Source organism: Dipteris shenzhenensis, chromosome 4, assembly GCF_047967505.1.
Source record: "Dipteris shenzhenensis isolate YYH24624 ecotype China chromosome 4, Dip_SZ_1.0, whole genome shotgun sequence".
Classification (NCBI taxonomy): Eukaryota; Viridiplantae; Streptophyta; class Polypodiopsida; order Gleicheniales; family Dipteridaceae; genus Dipteris; species Dipteris shenzhenensis.
The window spans coordinates 6,467,976-6,487,439 of record NC_141599.1 but is presented as its reverse complement, the minus strand read 5'-3'; the positions used below and the strand labels follow the sequence as shown (position 1 = coordinate 6,487,439).

General features: G+C 44.1%; 1 protein-coding gene across 1 annotated transcript in view; it reads left to right on the top strand.

The window, feature by feature from the left end:
• The first annotated feature begins 1,074 nt into the window (after positions 1-1,074).
• LOC147902387 (uncharacterized) overlaps positions 1,075-19,464 on the top strand; it is a 151,349-nt gene continuing 132,959 nt past the window's right edge. Inside the window, exons 1-2 of the mRNA XM_087373655.1 lie at positions 1,075-1,807; positions 2,331-2,451. Coding sequence (XP_087229781.1) covers positions 1,383-1,807; positions 2,331-2,451 — 546 coding nt within the window. The 5' untranslated portion in view covers positions 1,075-1,382. The remainder of the gene's footprint in view (positions 1,808-2,330; positions 2,452-19,464) is intronic.

The window sequence follows — 19,464 nt, the reverse complement described above, 5'->3', positions numbered from 1 at the left end:
CATTAAAACCATTTTAGAAGAGTGTTTACTTACTAAGGTTTGCCCGCCAATTGGATGCTTAAATTGGGCTGGATGAGTGCACCGTTACACACAACCAAAAGCAATTGAAATTCAAAAGGTGAGGTGAGAGCTGACTAGGGCACCCATGATAAGAAATTTCATAGGCAAACAACATTGGCTACCCACTTCTCCCACTAATCAAACTCAAGTACAGTTGTAGTCTTGTGTCAAAAATGCATTGCATACTAAAAATTATTACCAATTGCATGGGCAACCCAATGATGGCTACCCAAACTTGGGCAACCACTCATCCAACAATTCAAACTCAAGTATAATTGTAGTCTTGTGTAAATAATGCATTGAATACTAAGAGTCCTCGCAGAAAACGTTATTTCGTAAGAGATACAAAAACCTTGGGGTTCAAAATTTTAAAGGTTTTGTATTAGAATTTTGGAGGCTTTAAGCAAAAATATAACTAAAGTGCCTTGAAATTCGGAGGAGTTAAAACTCAAATTTGAAGGTCAATGTCCAAATTTGCCATTGAAGACCATGGGCAAGCATTTGCTGGAATGTAAATGCCATTAGGGTGTTTAGAGTGAGTTCCCGCCACGGGGGCAAATATGCCAAGGTTTGATGCATTCCCGCCTCAATTCGCTGACAATTTTTCGGCATTGCAAGTGCTGCGGTGGAGACGAAATTTATTCCTCTCCACTCGGGTATTACGGGCTCGTTTCTTTGAAAGAAAATTCCAAGCCTTGTAACACACATACATACAAAAAAGCTAACTATAATCAACGATGGATCTACACTTTTCAATCGTGGGGATGGCAGCTATGTTATGCGAGGGCAGCCTCGTAGCATATTTGCCAGCCCTGGCATCCGTGGGAAAGCTCCTTGACAGACTATGTCCACCCATGCCTGGGCATGTGCATTGAAATGGATTGCGCGGTGGGCTGGACCCGGGCAGGCAATCTTGTGCGGCCATGACCCTTGGGAGACCCTTAGTACCACATGCTCTATTTGTACCGCCAAGGAGGCTATAGAAAGCTTATCCGAAATGGAAGCTACGATTCTTGTTGTCGCCCAAGGAAATATTTTGTAAAGTTTTGGAGAAGAAAGTTGGGAAGCCAGCTGCCAGCTTCACTTTGTATTAAGCTCTCAAACTCAAAGTCTTTTCAGCGAGCTCTTCTTCTTCTTCTTCGATTCTTCTGCTCCATTGTATTCGTCTTTGGACATTACACGTTGTTGGAATTCTTCATCCTTGCTACGCTCCCACAGGTCTCCCCTGAGGCCGTCTCGGCTATGGCTCTGCTTTGACACAGCAAGCAATTCATTTTCGTGGTCCCAAGAATAGTCTCATGCGGGGATGAGATGAAAGAAACATGGCCACGAACTCCTTTATGCTAGCCTCGTGCTTTTGTAAGTGTGTAGGAAGTCCAAGGGAGTGGCGGATAGGATGGATCGATTCATGTGTTTGCAACGGAAGCGTTCAGCTTATCGCATGCAAGCTCACTGTCCTAAGGCCTCAGGCACCGAGAAAGACCGGCCGAGGTTTGTGTGGCCAAATGTCCTTGGGCGAAAGCGACGATTACATGCAATGTATCGGAAATGCAGACGAGAGAGTCTCGCAAAGCGATTTCAATGCCAGAAAATCGAATAATGAAGTAGAGTGCCACGTGGAAACGGTGTCCTGGAGAGAGAGACGGATTAAGGCAAGCATTTGGGTGAAAGCTCCCGAGAAGGTGGTGTGGGAAGTTCTGACAGATTATGAACGGCTAGCTGAATTCATTCCCAATCTCGTTTGCAGGTGAATTCCCTTGTCCGTTGCGGCTTTTCCTTGATACAGTCTTTGGGCCGGGAATAAATTTCTCCAGCTGCTCACTCCAGAAGTTCAGTCAATTGATTTGCATGCCTATGCCTATGATGAACAATGCCACCCTAGTTAAAAGATCCACCAGCTATTGTGCAACCTGTTTTCCAATTCTGCTCAGCTTATGTTACATCCATGAAGTGCAGCCTATAATGCCAGCTGCTCCTCTAGAAATCGCATGATAACGTTGAGGATAAATGAGGGGGACAATTACCTCTCAACTTTTGCTGGATGATTTCTTTTTTTTCAAAGAAATTTTTGCTGTATGATTTCAAGCAAATACTATAAGGAAAAGCTTTAAACGTGATAACAATTTTTATCTTTTTAAGGAATGTGTGCCTTACTGAAATTGAAAACAATATGAAGGATGAAAAGTTTGTGGAATGCAATTTTTAATGTGTATGTCTGTTGAAGACTTTCTGAAATGCATTTTGTGTTTCTGACTTTCTGCAATGTCTAGTGAGAGAATTCCATGCCCATATCCTGGACGCATCTGGTTGCTACAACGTGGAATGCAGAGGGCTATGTATTGGAACATTGAAGCCCGCGTTGTGCTAGACCTGGAGGAGCTTTCACACTTGGTTGGTTCTCTTAACCGTATTGGTTTGTGAGCTTTTCCTATGTGCTAAGTTTGAAGAGTTTGGACTTTTAAGGCTCCATATTCAAAACCTCTGTTGAAGCTCTTTCCAGGAGTGCCGACGGAATTTCACACTGTGCCATTGTGTGACAACCCTCTTGGATATTCCGTATGCAAAAGTAACTTTTGATATTGTGAATTTCTACAAAGCTCTCCAACTACTTCTAACTGGACTCCCTTCTCGAAAGTTCTGGAATAGGAGTTGCGTGGATACCTTGTGCTGAAACAATTAAAATTGCAATGGTAACTTCATGCGCATAGCGTGTTTGCACATGCCAACATATTCACGTGTACCGTATTCATGTGTAACATGTATTTTGTGGTAGTAAGGTCATGGCAGTAATGCCTTCAATAGTTATGGAGAAGGAAGGGGGCAGGGCCAGAAGATATCTTATCAAATTGTACTAGTATGGATCAAAGACAAGGGATATTGGTATGCACATAGTGGAAATGTGCATGGAAGCATTGTTGGTCAAGTGTGGCCAGCAGTGCTTCATATCCCTTGACAAGTGTCATTTTGGCCTTAGGTAACATGGTAAAGACAGACCTTGTGAATATCCCCCCCCAAAAGTATGCGTAGGACGTGACCCTCTCCATTGACTTGCCCTCATACGGAAAGGACTCTCTTTGCAGAATGAACCCTCTTTTGCGTCACTTCAATGCCCAAGAAATAATGCAGCAAACCTAAGTGAGACATTTCAAATCTAGTAACACAATAACAAAACACCCCCGATCTTTAAATATTGGGATCAGATTTGCACTTCTTCTTCATAGTCTTGGAATACCAAGACTTTGGTGCTTGTTTGCGTCCATAAATTGACTTCTTCAACCCACACACCTTCTTTTCTTGCTTTTCATTTACAAAACCTGCTGGCTGCTCCATGTACACTTCTTCAAAGTCACCATTTAGGAAGGCTGACGCAACATCCATGTGGTCAAGCTGCAAACTATACTGTGCTACTAGTGCTATCACCACTTTCACCATGTTGTCCTTAGCCATAAGTGCAAGGGTCTCGCCTGGGAATACCCTTTTGCTAAAGTCTTACCTTATACGTGTCTGTACTGCTAATACCTTTATAATTTACCCTGCAAACCCACTTACAACCAACAACATTTTTTCCTGCTGGTATCTATAATAATAATAAAAAGTTTAGGAAGCAAGACTGGGAGACTTGTCTCAACAACGGTGGACCAATCGAGTTCATATATATATATATATAGATAGATAGAGAGAGAGAGAGAGAGAGAGAGAGAGAGAGATTTGAGCTTGACTGGTGTTATGCCTAAAAGCTAACTGATACTCATTGTTTTGGTCAATAATTAACCAACCACCTGGTGCTGCAACCAAGCAGTTTATCTATGAGAGACTCGCATAATAAGCAAAGAGAACATCAAACACTCTCAAAAAAGTAAGAAGTTAATTTACTTACAATTTACAAAGGTAAATACCAGCGGTTTAATTATACCGGTATATTATTTATATCGCCTGTAAACCGACGTTTATGGTCATCTCGGTAATTCTTACCGTGTCACCGTGAATACCAGTGTGAACACAGTTTTTTAAGATGTGATTACCAACTGTGATCACGTGATCATGACATGCAAACCCCTGGACCATTCTTTCACTCATAACCATTGAAAGGTTGATCACTATTGTCTTGCAACATACATAGCAACTTAACAGCTTTGTCATCAATCAAATATTTGTTGTCTTGAATGGCATGGATCCAGTCTTTATATATTTCTGAAATAGATGAACAAGAACAAACACATACTCTTGATAGGGCATTAGCCACCACAAGGTCCTATGATCAGTGGTGACATATATGGATGTGATGATGCCATTTCTAAATATCATGCAAGATAGCAATGATCTCTTGGTCACATATATGATAAGTCCTTTTGTTGTCAGCCATTTTCCTTGATTCACATGCAGTGACCCAATGTTCTTGCTTCAAAACAGTTCGCAATCCTCTCCCATTTGCATCAGTCTCCATTATGAACTTTCTTGAAAAGTCAGGACACACAAAGATTGGAGGTGAAGTCAATGCATCATTCTTGGAAACTCTCGTCTACAATAGCACTCCAAATATTTGCCTCTTTATCCTAAGGTGATCAGTGAGTGGTACTGCCTTGGCATAACGTTTGATAAACGTCTTGTGGAATGAGGTCAATCCCAAGAATCCTATGAGTTGAGTAGTATTTTCTAGAGTTGGCCCTCCGGTGATGCATTTGCCTTTGTTGGGGTCAACCATGATGCCATGCTCACTAACTATGTGACTACCCTTTTAGCCATAGACACACTTGCTGGCTTTTGCACATAAGCGGTTGGTCTTAATGGATGCAGTACTTCTCTCACATGTATGAGGTGCTTCCTTATGTTTTTACTGTAAATGAGTATATCATAAAAAAACACAAGCACTGATTTGAAAAGGAAAGGCTGCAGTATCTGATTCGTAAGAGATTGGAATGTGGCTGGGGCATTTCTTAGTCCAAAAGGCATAAATAGAACTCATACAAGTCCCTTATTCATCCTAAAGGCAGGCAAATGTTTATCACCCTCTCTTCCCTTATTCTTTGCTACTTCCCCCTTGAGACGACCTCCCACTTTGCCAGAGATATCCGAGGTGAGGATGAGACATCTCCATTTGGTGCTCTTTATCAGTCCATTGTTGACTTCTCTGGCCATGGAGAAGTCCTCCTAGTGGGGGACTTCAATGCGAGGACAAGCGCCTGTCAGGTACCACTCCTTGACTTCAAGGATGATTCCACTCTACTGCCAGACGTTGACCTTGAGGAGGCAGGCATGCTATGGGTTTCGGTTGACAGACGAGGTCCATTCACATCTTATGGGCAGGTCCCATTAGACCTCGACAGGATGCATGGTCTCCTCATCTATAATGGTCTTGACAGATGGCCCGCCTCAGGTGGTTTCACGTGCTTCCCACATGGGGGAGGCTCCAGCGTTGTTGATTACATCATGGGCTCCCTGCCTTCACATCTCGCATCACTGACTTCACTGTAACACCTCTCCCTCCAGGGGCTGATCATAGCTATCTTTTCTTTAGCATCTCCACTCCCCGTCGCATAGCACCTTCCACCCCACGGAGTTCTCACTCCACCTACCATGATATACACTTTGACCGCGATCACTCACCTACTTACTCTGGCCGTCTGTACATACTTCTCGCTTATGTTGACTTCATACCCCTTTTAGAGGATCGTGCTACCCTAGTCACCCGCTCACTACACGAGGCTGCCCTTCACGCTTTCCCCCACACCACCTGCTCCACCCGCCTACCACCCCCTGGGACCGTACCTTGTAATAGTTGGTACGATGATGAGTGTAATGCGTTACGCCGTTAGCTCAGATTTGAAACGAAAAACAGTCTTCTGAGCAAACCAGAGACGCTACGCGAGTACCGTAGACTAGTATGGAGAAAGAAACTAGACTTCGTTCGTCGGAACAAGGAGGTTTTGGTGGAGATTTCTAGAAGGATGGTTCCCCTCACCACTCACTGACATCTCTAAGGTTTTGGTGGAGATTTCTAGAAGGATGGTTCCCCTCACCACTCACTGACACTCAGATCTGGTTTGATTATGCATGCACGCTTTTTGACATCCCAAATCAGCCAGCCCCTAACCTCTCACACATGCCACATCCCACATCCTGCACCCTCTTTACTAGGGGAGGGGTAAAGGATGCCGTAACGAAACTTCATAATGGCCGAGCGAAGGATCATGAGGGGCTATGCACTGAGTTGATTGCATATGGCATTACCTAGTCCCGATCTTAGCAAAGCTCTTTAATGAAGCTGTTTGTTTGGGGTTTCCACACACCTGGACCATTAACACTATCTCACCCATTCACAAGGTAGGGGATCCCATGAGCCCGGAGAACTACAGGACTATTATGATTGGACATGTCATGTCCAAGGTTTATGCATCGGTACTTGATTTTGAGGTCAGCAGATTTGCAGAGTGTCGAGGACTTAGAGCAGCAGGACGGAAATCGTAGAACAGCAGGACAGGCCAGTTTCTGGCATGATCATGGACCATGTTCTCACGCTCAGATGTATCATCGAGGAGGCGAGGGCATGGAAGCAGAGGGTTTATTGTAGCTTTGTGGATTTCTGTAAGGCATTTGACACCGTTTCGAGAGCCCGCCTCATACGGCGCCTACATGACTTGGGTTATGACCAGGAGATCATTTGGGCTGTCATGGCACTTTACGAGAGAGTTTCAAGCAAAGTCCGGCTAGGACCTGGGTGGACAGACAAGATCATGAGCACTATTGGGATCAAACAAGGGTGTCTGTTATCGCCTACCTTGTTTGGCCTCTACATTGACAAGCTTGAGACCGTGATGCAGACATAGGGGGGGTAGGTTGCTCTCTTGCAGGCATGCTGATCCGGATATAGCTTTACGCAGATGACGTGGCTCTCTTGTCTTCCTTAGCAGAGGGGCTCTAGAGACACCTTGACGCACTACAGTCCTTTTGTGAGTCATGATTTGAAGGTCAACTTGGGTAAAACCAAGGTCATGATCTTCATTCAATACACCTCAAGCGATCATGCGCTAGGAGTAGTTCACATTTGATGGGTCGCCTGTTGAGATAGTTTCATCATACACTTATCTTGGGGTTGTCTTTTTTGGACCCATCTTCACTATGAGACCCGCGATGCAGGCATGCTTGAGTAGAGGGTATGCTTCATTGTTCATACTAGAGAGGTAGTGCTTCCACTCGCACTTTTAGGATCCACGCACCAAGGGGTTGCTTTTTGACTCCTTGGTCCATTGAGCAGGGATATACAACAGCCCATGTTGGGGCCAGTCTTGTCGGATGCAGAGTGGGTCCGTGTGGAGCGGCTACAGGTTCTCATGTTATCACGGATGATTCGTGGTAAGCAATCCGTTCCTCACCAGATCATTCAGGCTGAGTTTGGGTCACCGCCTTTACAGCTAGATGCTGCATTTCAGGTCATCACGTATCTGTACCGAGTCAGGGAATATGGGGATTACACCTCTGGGCATAGCAGGCTACCATGGCTAGCTCTGTCGTCTTCTATGGCACTTGCAGCATGAGGGGACCTAAGGTACTGGTATGCATGCACAGAGAGATGGTTTGAGCGACTAGGGCTCCACATGGATAGACTACCTCCCTTCTGGTACATCATGGATGCTCTGTTTTCTCCTCTCCTATCACACGAGGTCAACCAGGTTATCCGTGAGGATCTATTACAGCTACACACATTTCGGACCTGGTTGGGACGAAGTGAACTAGTGAAGCTTAGCTTCTACAGAGATCACTTCTTACATATCACAGTGGAGGGTTTCATTGACCCACCAGGATACACGCATATTCACCTACCTCTCGTTGAGGATCTCTCTTTCTCTCTTGGGCAGTTTCGGGAGAGGCGCATATGCACGCTGTGTGACAAGCAAGAGGTTGAGACAGAGGAGCATTTCATCTTCAGGTGTCCTCCTGTTTACTATGAGATCCGAGGGAGTTTCTACTGCCTCTTCAAAGATAGCTATGGGATTTTGGCCTGATTCCTCTCCTACCCAGACCAGCGGTGTTTGGCAGATTTCATTCATGAGGTACTTAGACACCACGAGAGGATACTCCAAGCACGGAGACAGGAGCAGAATTTTTCCTTGGTTGATCCCTCTCAAAGCTCTATCACGGAGTTCTTTCAGCCAGATCACATGGACCCCCACGAGACGAGGCCTCGACATGTCCGTGAGCGGGAGCTTGTGACCCGATAGCTCAGACAGAGGATTGACACACAGATCACACTTGGGGACATCCCCTCCTCCTTGTTTAGAGTCGGAGCCCCGACCGACGAGGGTCACTGTAGCCCTGGTTAGACGCAGAGCTACGACCAAGAGACGTGTCAGGACTGCACCTTCGAGTAGCTGACAGCACTCTATTGCCGACTTCATGCCTCCATTGCCTCATCCACCTTGATGTCCTGTTGTGCTGATGATGATGGTGATGATGATGCTGAGATTGATATATAGTCGACCATTGACATGACTATGTTGCACTTAGGACTTAGTACTACCATTCTGATTTTTTTTGCATTTTGCATTGGTGTGGATGCTCGTTTAGTAGCTCCACTACCACAGCTCGTTTCGTTTGTACCAGGTTTTTCATAGTCTCATAGACCCATCGGTGATTTCCAGAGCTGAGATCAACGAAGCAAGCACCCTTAACATCTTCATTAGCATGAAAAATATTCCCTTGAGAGTCTCTGTCATCTAATAGCAGTCATATGAGTCATCAATAAACCATTGGTGCTTCTATGAACATGATTTCTGTCCAGCGGGTCATAAGGATAAACAGTAGGACCAGAGTCAAAGGGAAACCCTCAAGAGGGTTGGAATCATTACTTCTAATCCTGAAATTCTGTTCCATCATTATGCTCATTGACTTCATAATCTGATAGCTCCATGATCATGCTGATCTTTGCACCAGCCTTAGCTTTACATACTTCTTTATGACTCTTGTTTGTCCAACCTCATAGGGCACCTTGGCTTGACCACCTAGTTGGTCCAGTCTTTCGATATCTTCCATTGCTTGTACTCCTCCATTAGTTTCCTTTTGTGCCTTTCCGAACTTTTGTTATGAAGAAGTTGAAATAGGCTGCCCAGCTAGAGAAAGAGAAGAGTGGAGACTAGAGAAAGAATGGCGTGTCCTGTCAAAGAGAGTGTAGAGTAGAGAGTGGAGACTAGAGAGAAAATGGAGTACCTTGATATGGTCAAGAACAATCTCACGTTCGAGACCTACCTATAGAAGTTTAGAGATCTGCAACAAACACGGACATTAAAGATGGATTCCACCACTTTGCTTGGATTTTTTGTGGCTGGTTTACCAGATTTCCTTCAAACTCCAAGTAAAGAACAATAAAGCTACGTCTTTGCAAGAACCTATCTTGTTTGTGCACATTTATGATGATACGATGATACTTGCAAAGAGTGCGGCTGCGCATGACAACAATGCGAAGAATAAACGTAAGTTTACTCATCAATCTTCTGGCACCAATGAGGGAAAGTCCAAGGACAAATTCTCAAAGAAACGATCTAATCCGACTAAGGGCAGCAGCCGAGACCGGTTCCTTCGTTCTTTACGGCTCAAGAAGGATGTTCGGTGTTTACATTGCGAGGAACGAGGACATACAAAAGCGAATTGCCCCAAGCTTAGTGGTAACCTGCAGCCGTCTCAATGTTCTTACTTGCCCTATTTTCTGCAATTGTACTTTTAGTCATACGCTGTTTGGTCCTAATGATTTGTTCCACGCTTCTGGCGAAGTAAAGGAACAACGTGTCCACATTCTTTTCGATCCCGGAAGCTCTCACAATTTTGTTCATCACAAACTTGTGCAGAAATTGGGGCTGGACATGACATCGAGTGATCACACTTATGAGGTCCGTCTTCTAGCAGGAAAACAATTTTGGGATTGGAAGATTGATAGTCTTCCTCTCCAGATTCGAGACTACGTATTTTGCACTTAGATTACGTAGACTTGTTACTTGGCATCGAGTGGTTTAAAACCCACAATGTCGAGGTCGGATGGAAGGACCATACTCTTTCGTTTTGGCATAATGGTACACATTTTTGTATACAGTGTGATAAGATACCTCCCTCATAGGGCCCTCTTGTAAATGCAGTTTAGTTGAGCCATATAATTAATACAACTTCTTATGATGTTTATTCTTGTTTCTTGAGTCCTTTTTCTTCATTTGTTGCTTCCGTAGAAGACAAAAATGAATTAAGTGTGTTTGAACAAGGTGAATTACAGAAGTTGTTGGCTGAATTTGTTGATGTTTTTCCCACTCAACTGCCTTCAGGATTACCTCCTGAAAGGTCAGTAGATCATCGAATAGATTTGGTCCCTGGTGCTCAGCATGTAAGTATTCCACCTTACAGGATGAACCAGGCTGAGGAGGATGAGTTAGCAAAGCAAATTTATGAATATCTGAAGTTGGGATATATCGTCCTAGTAAATCACCTTGGGGTGCACCAGTCTTGCTTCAAAAAAAGAAAGATAATACTTGGTGAATGTGTGTGGACTATAAGCATCTGAATGAAGTAACAATTAAGAATAGGTATCGTCTGCCTAGATTTGATGACCTAATAGATAGACTTGCAAGAGCGAAGTATTTTTCTAAGATTGATGCGTACTAGTTATCATTAGATACGCATCTTTGTGAAACATGTTGAGAGGACAGCTTTTAGGACGTGATATGGTCATTATGAATTCCTTGTTTTACCTTTTGGATAAACTAATGCTCCAACAACCTTCCAACATATGATGAATGGCCTGTTCCGAGATTACTTGGGCAAGTTGGTTGTTGTGTTCCTTGATGATATCTTGGTTTATAACATGACCTTAGAGGATCATCTATCTCATCTAAGGATTGTCTTGGATCTACTAAGACAAAATCTGCTGTATGCCAAGAAAAGTAACATTGACTTCTTTATGAAGAAAATCATTTATTTAGGACACAAGAAAAGTCACATTGACTCCTTTATGAAGGAAATCATTCACGGGAAGGGATTAGCATTGACCTAGATCGTATTCAAAAGGTTTTAGAATGGAGAATTCCCCAAACTATCAAGCAAGTTCTTTCTTTCTTGGGCTTTATTGTCTTTTTAAGGAATCGGTTTGTGATTATTCTAAACTAAAATCACGGTTCTCTTGACCAACGTGTTGAAAGGTCGAGGACGTAAGTCAAACCAACCTATCTCTTGGAATGAAGATTTGAACATGGCTTTTGATACTTTGAAACTTTGTATCAAGGAAGCACCTGTTCTTGCGTTGCCCGATCCTAGTAGACCTTATATCTTGGAGACCGATGCTAGTGATTTTGCGATTGGGGCAGCATTATTCCAAGAAGGAAGACCGGTTGTGTTTGAGAGTAAAAAGTTCGATGACACTCAATGTCGTTGGCTGATGACGAAAAAAGAACTTTATGCAGTAGTGTATGCACTAAAGGTTTGGAGACACTACGTGTATGGTTCTCGATTTCACATCTTGACTGATCACCAATCGATCAAGTATGTATGTGAGGGCAATGATTTGAGGGGCCGGAAAGCAAGATGGGTAGAGTTGATGCAGGATTTTGATTTTGAAAGGGTTCATTGAATAATGTAGCTGATGCCTTGAGTCGAATTAAGATGGTAAATGCTCAAATATCTTCTGACCTATTTCAATCCTTGAGAGCGCTTTGCGCAACTGATAGTCATTTCAGTTTATATTGGCAGAAGGTCCAAGATGGGAGCTCCATGATTGATGACCAAGACTTAGGGATTGTGCTGGCCATAGTGCAAGCGGCATGAGGTTAGTGGATGATTCGAAATGGCTCGCTCGGAAATGATAAGATTTGTGTACTGGACTTTGAGGATCTTAGATCTAAGATTCTTAGGGAGTGTCATGATGCACCTAGTGCAGGACACCTAGGGGTACACCGGACTTTGTCTCTTGTGAAACACACTTTTTATTGGCCTAAGATGAGACAATTTGTTGAACACTATGTCGTGGGTTGCCGAGTTTGTCAAACAACTAAGGCTGAAAGGCTTAGGAGCGTGGGTTTATTACAGCCATTGGAGATAAGCGGTAATAAATGGGAAAGTATTTCCATGGATTTTATTACAGGTTTGCCAAGAACGCGCATGGGTCATGATGCAATATGGGTTGTCATTGATAGATTGACAAAGATGGCTAGATTTTTATCTACAAGATCAACCATAACAGCTACTTAATTTGCTCACGAGTTTGTGGACCAATTGTTTAAACTATATGGTTTGCCACTTGAGATGGTTAGTGATAGGGACTCCAAGTTTACAAGCAACTTTTGGACCTTACAGTATGAGAAGTTGGAGACTACTTTGAGTTTGAGTTCCATGGAATATCCACAATCTTGATGACCCTATAGAAAAAGTAAATCAACTATTGGAAGATATGCTTTGTGCATATCTTTCCAAGAGACAGTCTTCATGGGAGGAGTATTTACCCATGATCGAATTTGTTTATAACAGTGCTAAGCATTCCAATACTGGTTTCACTCCTTTTATGCTTATCTACGGGTTGTCTCTAGTCATGGTTGGGTACCAAGGGATTAAGCATGATGATGTAAAGACATTCTTGCAAGACATGCAGGAGATGTTGCAGTTTGCCAAAGAGTCTATTAGAAGTGCCCAAGATCGGGATAGATTTTATGCTAATAGACATTGTTCTCCTAGAGAATTTTAAGTGGGAACGCTGGTATATTTGCACATTCCCAAGGAATTCAAGACACTAAGTACTGGAAAGGTCCCGAAGTTATCCCGTAGATATTGTGGTCCATTTAGGATTAAACGACGGATTGGACTAGTTGCATATGAGCTAGAATTGCCTCCTCATGTGAGAGTACACCCTGATTTTCATGTCAGTAGACTAAAAGAAGTATTGAGTGCTCATGATCAGCTTGTTACTCCTCAAGAGCTTATAGATGTTGAAGATTTAATCTTTGTACCACATGAACTTGAAAGAATCCTTGGTTTCCGTGAATGATAACTTAGAAATAGAAGCTTGACGGAATACAAAATCAAGTGGAAGGATCGCGTCGAGGAGGATGCTACGTGGGAGACATTGACTACACTTTAAAGAGAGTTTCTGGACTTTCTTTTGAACTCAGGAGTGAGTTCTTAGAGGTGAGGGAGTATGTCATGTGCATGGATCATATTTGATGTGTGCCAGTCACAAGAGACTAGCTTAGGAAGCCTGGGGAGGCTTAGGGCAAGATGCAGGTGATTCTAGAGCTGAGTTGCACGGGCACTGGCATATTAGGGTTCCTCCTATTTTTAGCGCTGCTTTAGGGCCTCAGTTTATATAAGGGGTTCAGGACCTCAATTGTTAGTATCGTGAGTGGGAGCAAGCCGTTCTCTCTTGTGGGTCTGATCCTGGATTGAGTGCGGACGCGCATTTGCTATCTAGCGTTGTGTAGGTTCATGTGAGTCTGAGGCCCTTGAGGGTGCCACCTGGTGGTATGGGACGCTAGGCTGGTTGTGACAAGATGGATGATGTGCCAGAAGTTCAGCTCGTGGCTCGGAGGGGATATCTCTTGATCCGACATCCTTTCTCGTAGATGGCATTGTTGGGTGGTGAGCATCATTGTTTCTATGGCTGTCTTTGTCTGTTTGCAGATCCGGATTCTCAGGAGTGATTGGGGTTGTCTCACCTCTCCAACCTACAAGATCCAGGGCAAGGGGGTCAAGATGAAGGCATATGATGCAACGCCTCCTGCTCGCCCACGCCCTTTGCCTTCACCAGAGGATAGTGTTTGGGTGACGTTGTTTGGAACGTCTGGGTTACCCACTGCAGTCTTGTTGTGGAGGACGGTAGATTCCCCTCGTAGCCACCTTTTGAAATGGAGTGAAGGGGGAAGAAGAGCAAGAGAGTGAGAGTGAGAGAGAGTGACACTCTAGTGCGGGTGTGAAAGAATGATGAGCCACACCACAAACTCACTTGTGTTTTATTAGGATTAGGTTTACCCTAAGACAGTCATAGGTGTCCTATCTTTTAATGAAGGGTTGGCAATGTGCCTTTACCCCAACAACCTCCCACCTAAAGGCCAATGTGCCTAAAGGGGAGAAAAGAATAAAAATTACAGCAATATACAGTTACTGTATACAAGACCATAAGGTAAGAATGGTCTCATCCTAATCCCATGATGTGGCGGCAATGTGCAAACCGCTCTGTAGGCAGGCTCTTAGTGAGCAAATCTGCAGGATTATCATCAGTATGCACTTTCACAAGCTCAAGTCGCTTGTCTTCCAGTACCTCCCTGATGAAATGATATTTCACTTCTATGTGCTTGGTCTTCTGATGAAAGACCGGATTCTTTGCCAACATGATAGCACTCTAACCATCACAATGCAAAACTGGCATATCTCCTGTAATGCCCAAATCTCCCACCAGCCGAGTAAGCCATATTGCTTCCTTGCAGGCCTCAGTGGCTGCAACATATTCAGCTTCTGTGGTTGACAGTGCAACGCATTTCTGCAACCGAGACACCCATGATATAGCACCTCCTGCAAATGTGAAAATATAACCGGTAGTAGACTTCCGGTTATCTGCATTCCCTGCATAGTCTGAATCTGTAAAACCATGCACCAATGCATCTTGCCTACCATAGCATATGCACAAGTCTTTGGTACCCTTGAGATACCTCAAGACACCTTTCACTGCTTCCCAATGCCGCTTGCCTGGATTTGCCATATACCTGCTGATGACTCCCACCGCAAAAGCAATATCCGGACGAGTGGCAACCATGGCATACATCAAAGATCCAACTGCAGATGCATACGGAACCTTGGCCATTTCAGCCTTATCATCATCTGATCTGGGGCTGTCCTTACTGCTGAGTTTTAAATGTGGAGGCAACGGGGTACTAATGGACTTCCCCCCCTCCATTTTAAACCTCTGCAGTACTTTGTCAATGTACTCTTTCTGTGACAGAAACAAAAGTCCCTTGGACCTGTCACGAGTAATACGCATGCCAAGAATATGATTTGCATCACCCAAGTCTTTCATGTCAAAAGACTTATGCAGTTGTTTCTTCAAAGCACTAATCTCATGCTGAGATTTACTGGCAATAAGCATGTCATCCACATATAGAATGAGTAGCATCAAACTGCCATCCTTTGCCCGTTTGGTGTACAAGCAATGATCGGTCTCACACCGATGATACCCTTGTGACTGCATGAAGGCATCAAACTTCTTGTACCATTCCCTTGGCGCCTGCTTGAGTCCATACAAGCTCCTCTTGAGCTTACACACAAGCTGCTCTTTCCCTTTAACAGCATATCCCTCTGGCTGACTCATATAGATCTCATCATGAAGATCTCCGTGAAGAAAGGCTGTCTTCACATCCATCTGACATAAATCCATGTCGTCATGAGCAACAAGAGCTAACACTGCTCTCAAAGTAGTCATCTTGACTACAGGGGAAAAGATCTCATCAAAGTCAATGCCCTTTTCCTGCTTAAATCCCTTGGCAACCAATCTGGCCTTATATCGAGGTAAAGCATTTGAATCCACTTTGACCTTGTAAACCCACTTGCATGGCAAAACCTTTCTGCCTGCAGGTAACTGCACCAAGTCCCATGTATCATTCTGAAGTAGAGAGTCCATTTCTGACTGCATGGCTTTCTCCCACTTCTTTTTCTCTGTTCTTCCCATAGCTTCCTTGAAGCTGGAAGGCTCACCACAATCTGTCAGCATGATAAAATCAGCCACATTATTGGCTCCTGGAACAAACCTGGCAGGAGGCCGTTGTGCACGGGTGCTCCTCCTCACAAAATGTTCCGGATTAGGCTGCTGTCCAGCCTGTTCTTCATGCATGACGGGTGGCTGTACCACCATATCTGGCTGTTCTACAGCCCCATCTGTTGGCACATCCAGTGGTGCATCATTGGCAAAATTATCTGGCTGATTTTCAGCCTGTATACCCTCTTGAACAGGGTGATCTGCAGCAGCCTGCTGCTGCATATAAATGGGCATTCTTTGCTGTCCAACATCATCATAAATAACCCTCCTGTATTCCACAGGTTGCACGGGTTCCTTGTGTACACTATCTTCTTTAAAGATGACATCATTGCTGCGTATAATCTTCCGTTTAACGGGATCCCATAACCTGTACCCCATTTCACCTTCGTCACCATAACCCATAAAGATGCATCTGATAGACTTTGGCTCCAGTTTGGTGCGCAGTTCTTTGCGTACATGAGCAAAGCACTCGCAACCAAATACACGTAAGTGTTTATATGAGGGTGGTTAGCCAGACCACACCTCCTCTGGCACTTTCAACTCCAAAGCCTTGTTTGGCGACCTGTTAATAATGTGAACTGCTGTTTGCACGGCTTCTGCCCAAAAGCCATGGGGTAATGCAGCATAAGACAACATACATCGAACCTTTTCCTGAATAGTTCGATTCATCCGCTCACTTGCACCATTTTGAGATGCATTATGAGGGGCTGTGAGTTCCTGTTTGATGCCCTTAGCTTGGCAAAACTGCACAAAAGCATGTGACACATACTCACCCCCATTATCGGATCTGAGGCATTTCAGCCTACGACCTGTCCGATTCTCTACCTGAGCGACAAACTTCTTGAAAGCATCTAAGGCATCTCCCTTATGCTTCAAGAAATAGACCCACACCTTACGTGTGGCATCATCAATGAAAGTAATAAAATATTTTGCACCCCCTAGTGATAACTGTGGCATCTCACACAAATCAGTGTGCACTAGATCAAGTGGTGCTCTGTTCTGGGGAGTTCTCCTCTTATGAGGAGTGACAGAGTGCTTGCCAAATATACAATGATCACAAGTAGGCAAATCTGAAAAAGAAAGAGGCGGCAGATAACCCAAACGTGACAGTTCTTGCATTCCTTTAACAGACATGTGTCCCAACCAGCTATGCCACAATGAAACCTTTGGCAGCTCGGTTATGGCAACAACATGATTACCCACACTGGAAACATAAAGAGGGTACAAGGTATCACTCTTAAAACCCTCAGCCACTACAGTCTGGCCATCAGTAATCACCCATTTGGAATCCCCAAATGTGGTGTTGTAACCACTGTCATCCAATAAGCCAGTGCTAATCAGATTTTTCTTGATTTGCGGCACATGGCGAACACCATCAAGCATAAATGACTGTCCATCAGGAAATACTATCTGTATACTGCCAATCCCTGCAATCTGACATGCATAGTTGATCCCAAGATGAACAACTCCATGAGTACCTGTGTAGGAAGTAAACCACTCCCTATGAGGAGTAACATGAAAAGAGGCACCTGAATCCAAGAGCCAGGTGTGCATGTCATGGCCATCAATAACCAAAGCATGTGCTACTACAGCAGAAGAGCATAAAACATCATGTATGTCACTGTCACTGTCCTCTGCTGCAACATTCACTGCATCCAAGTCATCTGCCTTGGCCTTGCCTTTGCCTTTGCTTGCATTTCCTGCATCCTTTGTTTCAGCCTTCTTGGCTTTGTGATCCCGTATGAACTTGAAGCACTTAGACTTCACATGTCCCTTCTTGCCACAATAAAAGCATTCAATGTCCTTTTTGCCACGGGACTGACTGCGGGATTTGGACTTACTAGCAGATCTCCCCTTCTGCTGAGTCCTGCCTCTGTCCTGTACCTGCAAAGCATTTGAAGACTTGCTGCCCGCATTATTCTTCCTGCTCATCTCTTCCAGAAGGAGAGAGCTCTCTACATCAGCATAGATAAGAGTGGCATTCGAGTTTGACAGGGTGGTCTTGAAAGTGTCCCAACTCTCGGGGAGGGTACACAGCAAGAAAGTAGCCTTGAACTCCTCATCAAGGTTCAACCCCTGTGCAATCAGCTGTGTAAAAATGGCATTGAACTCACTCAAGTGTGAGGTCATAGCTGTACCTTCCTTCATGCGAAGATCGACCAGCTTCTTCAGCCAATAAACCTTACTGGCTGAGCTCTTTTGGGCATACAATTCTTCTAGTCTTTGCCATAGACCATAAGAGGTCTTTTCAGCCTGTACATTGAACACAAGAGTGTCTGAAATAGTGAGCATGATAGCTGCCCTCGCGGACAAATCAAGCTCTTCCCAGTCATCAGCTGCCATGTCAGATGGCTTGACACCCTTTACCCTTATGGGCTTAGCAATCTTCTTTAACAGAAGTACATTCAAGCACTGTTCTGCCCATAATGCATAGTTGTGTGCTCCTTCCAGTTTCTTTATGTTCAGAATTGAAGAATCACTTCCCCCTGATGCCATATCAGATGAGGAAAGTACCTGACTTCCTGGAAGTAAAAAAGACTGAATAAAAATTCTGATTTCTCATAAAAACCTGCTCTATTCAAGAGCCAGAAGCACTCTCAATGGTGCTGTTTTTACTGTCAGGAAAATCTGCAGCAAAACAGTAAATGACCTTGCAAATACTGTACCTTCTGACACACTGTACTGTGCTCAAAGAGGCATAAAAACAGTAATTTCAGACTGCTGCAGCTGCTCAACAACAAGTGCTTAACAGTGCATAATCATCTGACAAACCACAAACACTGCTGTAAACACTGCTGTACTGACTGTACTGATCACTTCTCCCACCTCAGATGAGGTATTGCACTGAGTTAAATTGCAGAAACCACTTGACAAACACCCAAAAAAAAATGACACTTCAGCCTGTCACAAAACCTGCAACAGTAAATGGGATAAATCCCAAGCAATCACCCTTATACCAAGGGGAGAAAATGCATCTGAAGATCTCTGTCGGTAACCCAAGTGCTATCAAACAAAGTCTGGGCAAAAGCCCCTTGATCTGACACCTGAATCAAGTGGAGAACACCTCAACACTGAGGTAGCATGCAATATGAAAATCTCTCTGACACTTTTACCTGACAATGTGCAATGCATAGACTGCCCCTGTGTACTCAGTAACAACACAAATCACAACGTACAAACACCAAGAAGAAAATCTTTTGAGCATTGTCAACGATGGGCAGTTAGGGACCGAGTAAACTCGATGCGCCCTGACCAAGCGTGGCTCAATTGAGATTTTCAAAGTGCGTACAAAGAATGTGACCTGCAACAAATGTCACCAAATGCACTGCGGAAACAAAGCAAATGTGTGCTCCCTGGCTACCCACTGCCTCAAGGCATATACTGCAAACACGTCCAGGCAAAAGCCCTTTGAAATGGTCACCCAAAATTGAGAATTGCACTCAGTAAATGCATAGAAGCTTCTGCAAAACAAGCATCTGACCTTCCTGAAAGACAAGTAACTGCGCAAACACCACCACTGTGGCACAAGTCACCTCAAGCGTGAGGGACACGAGAGTACCTGCTGTACCTCAACAAATGTACAGTATACAGCTGAAATGCTTCAGGAATGCATCAGGAACGCTTCATGTACTGCGCGTACA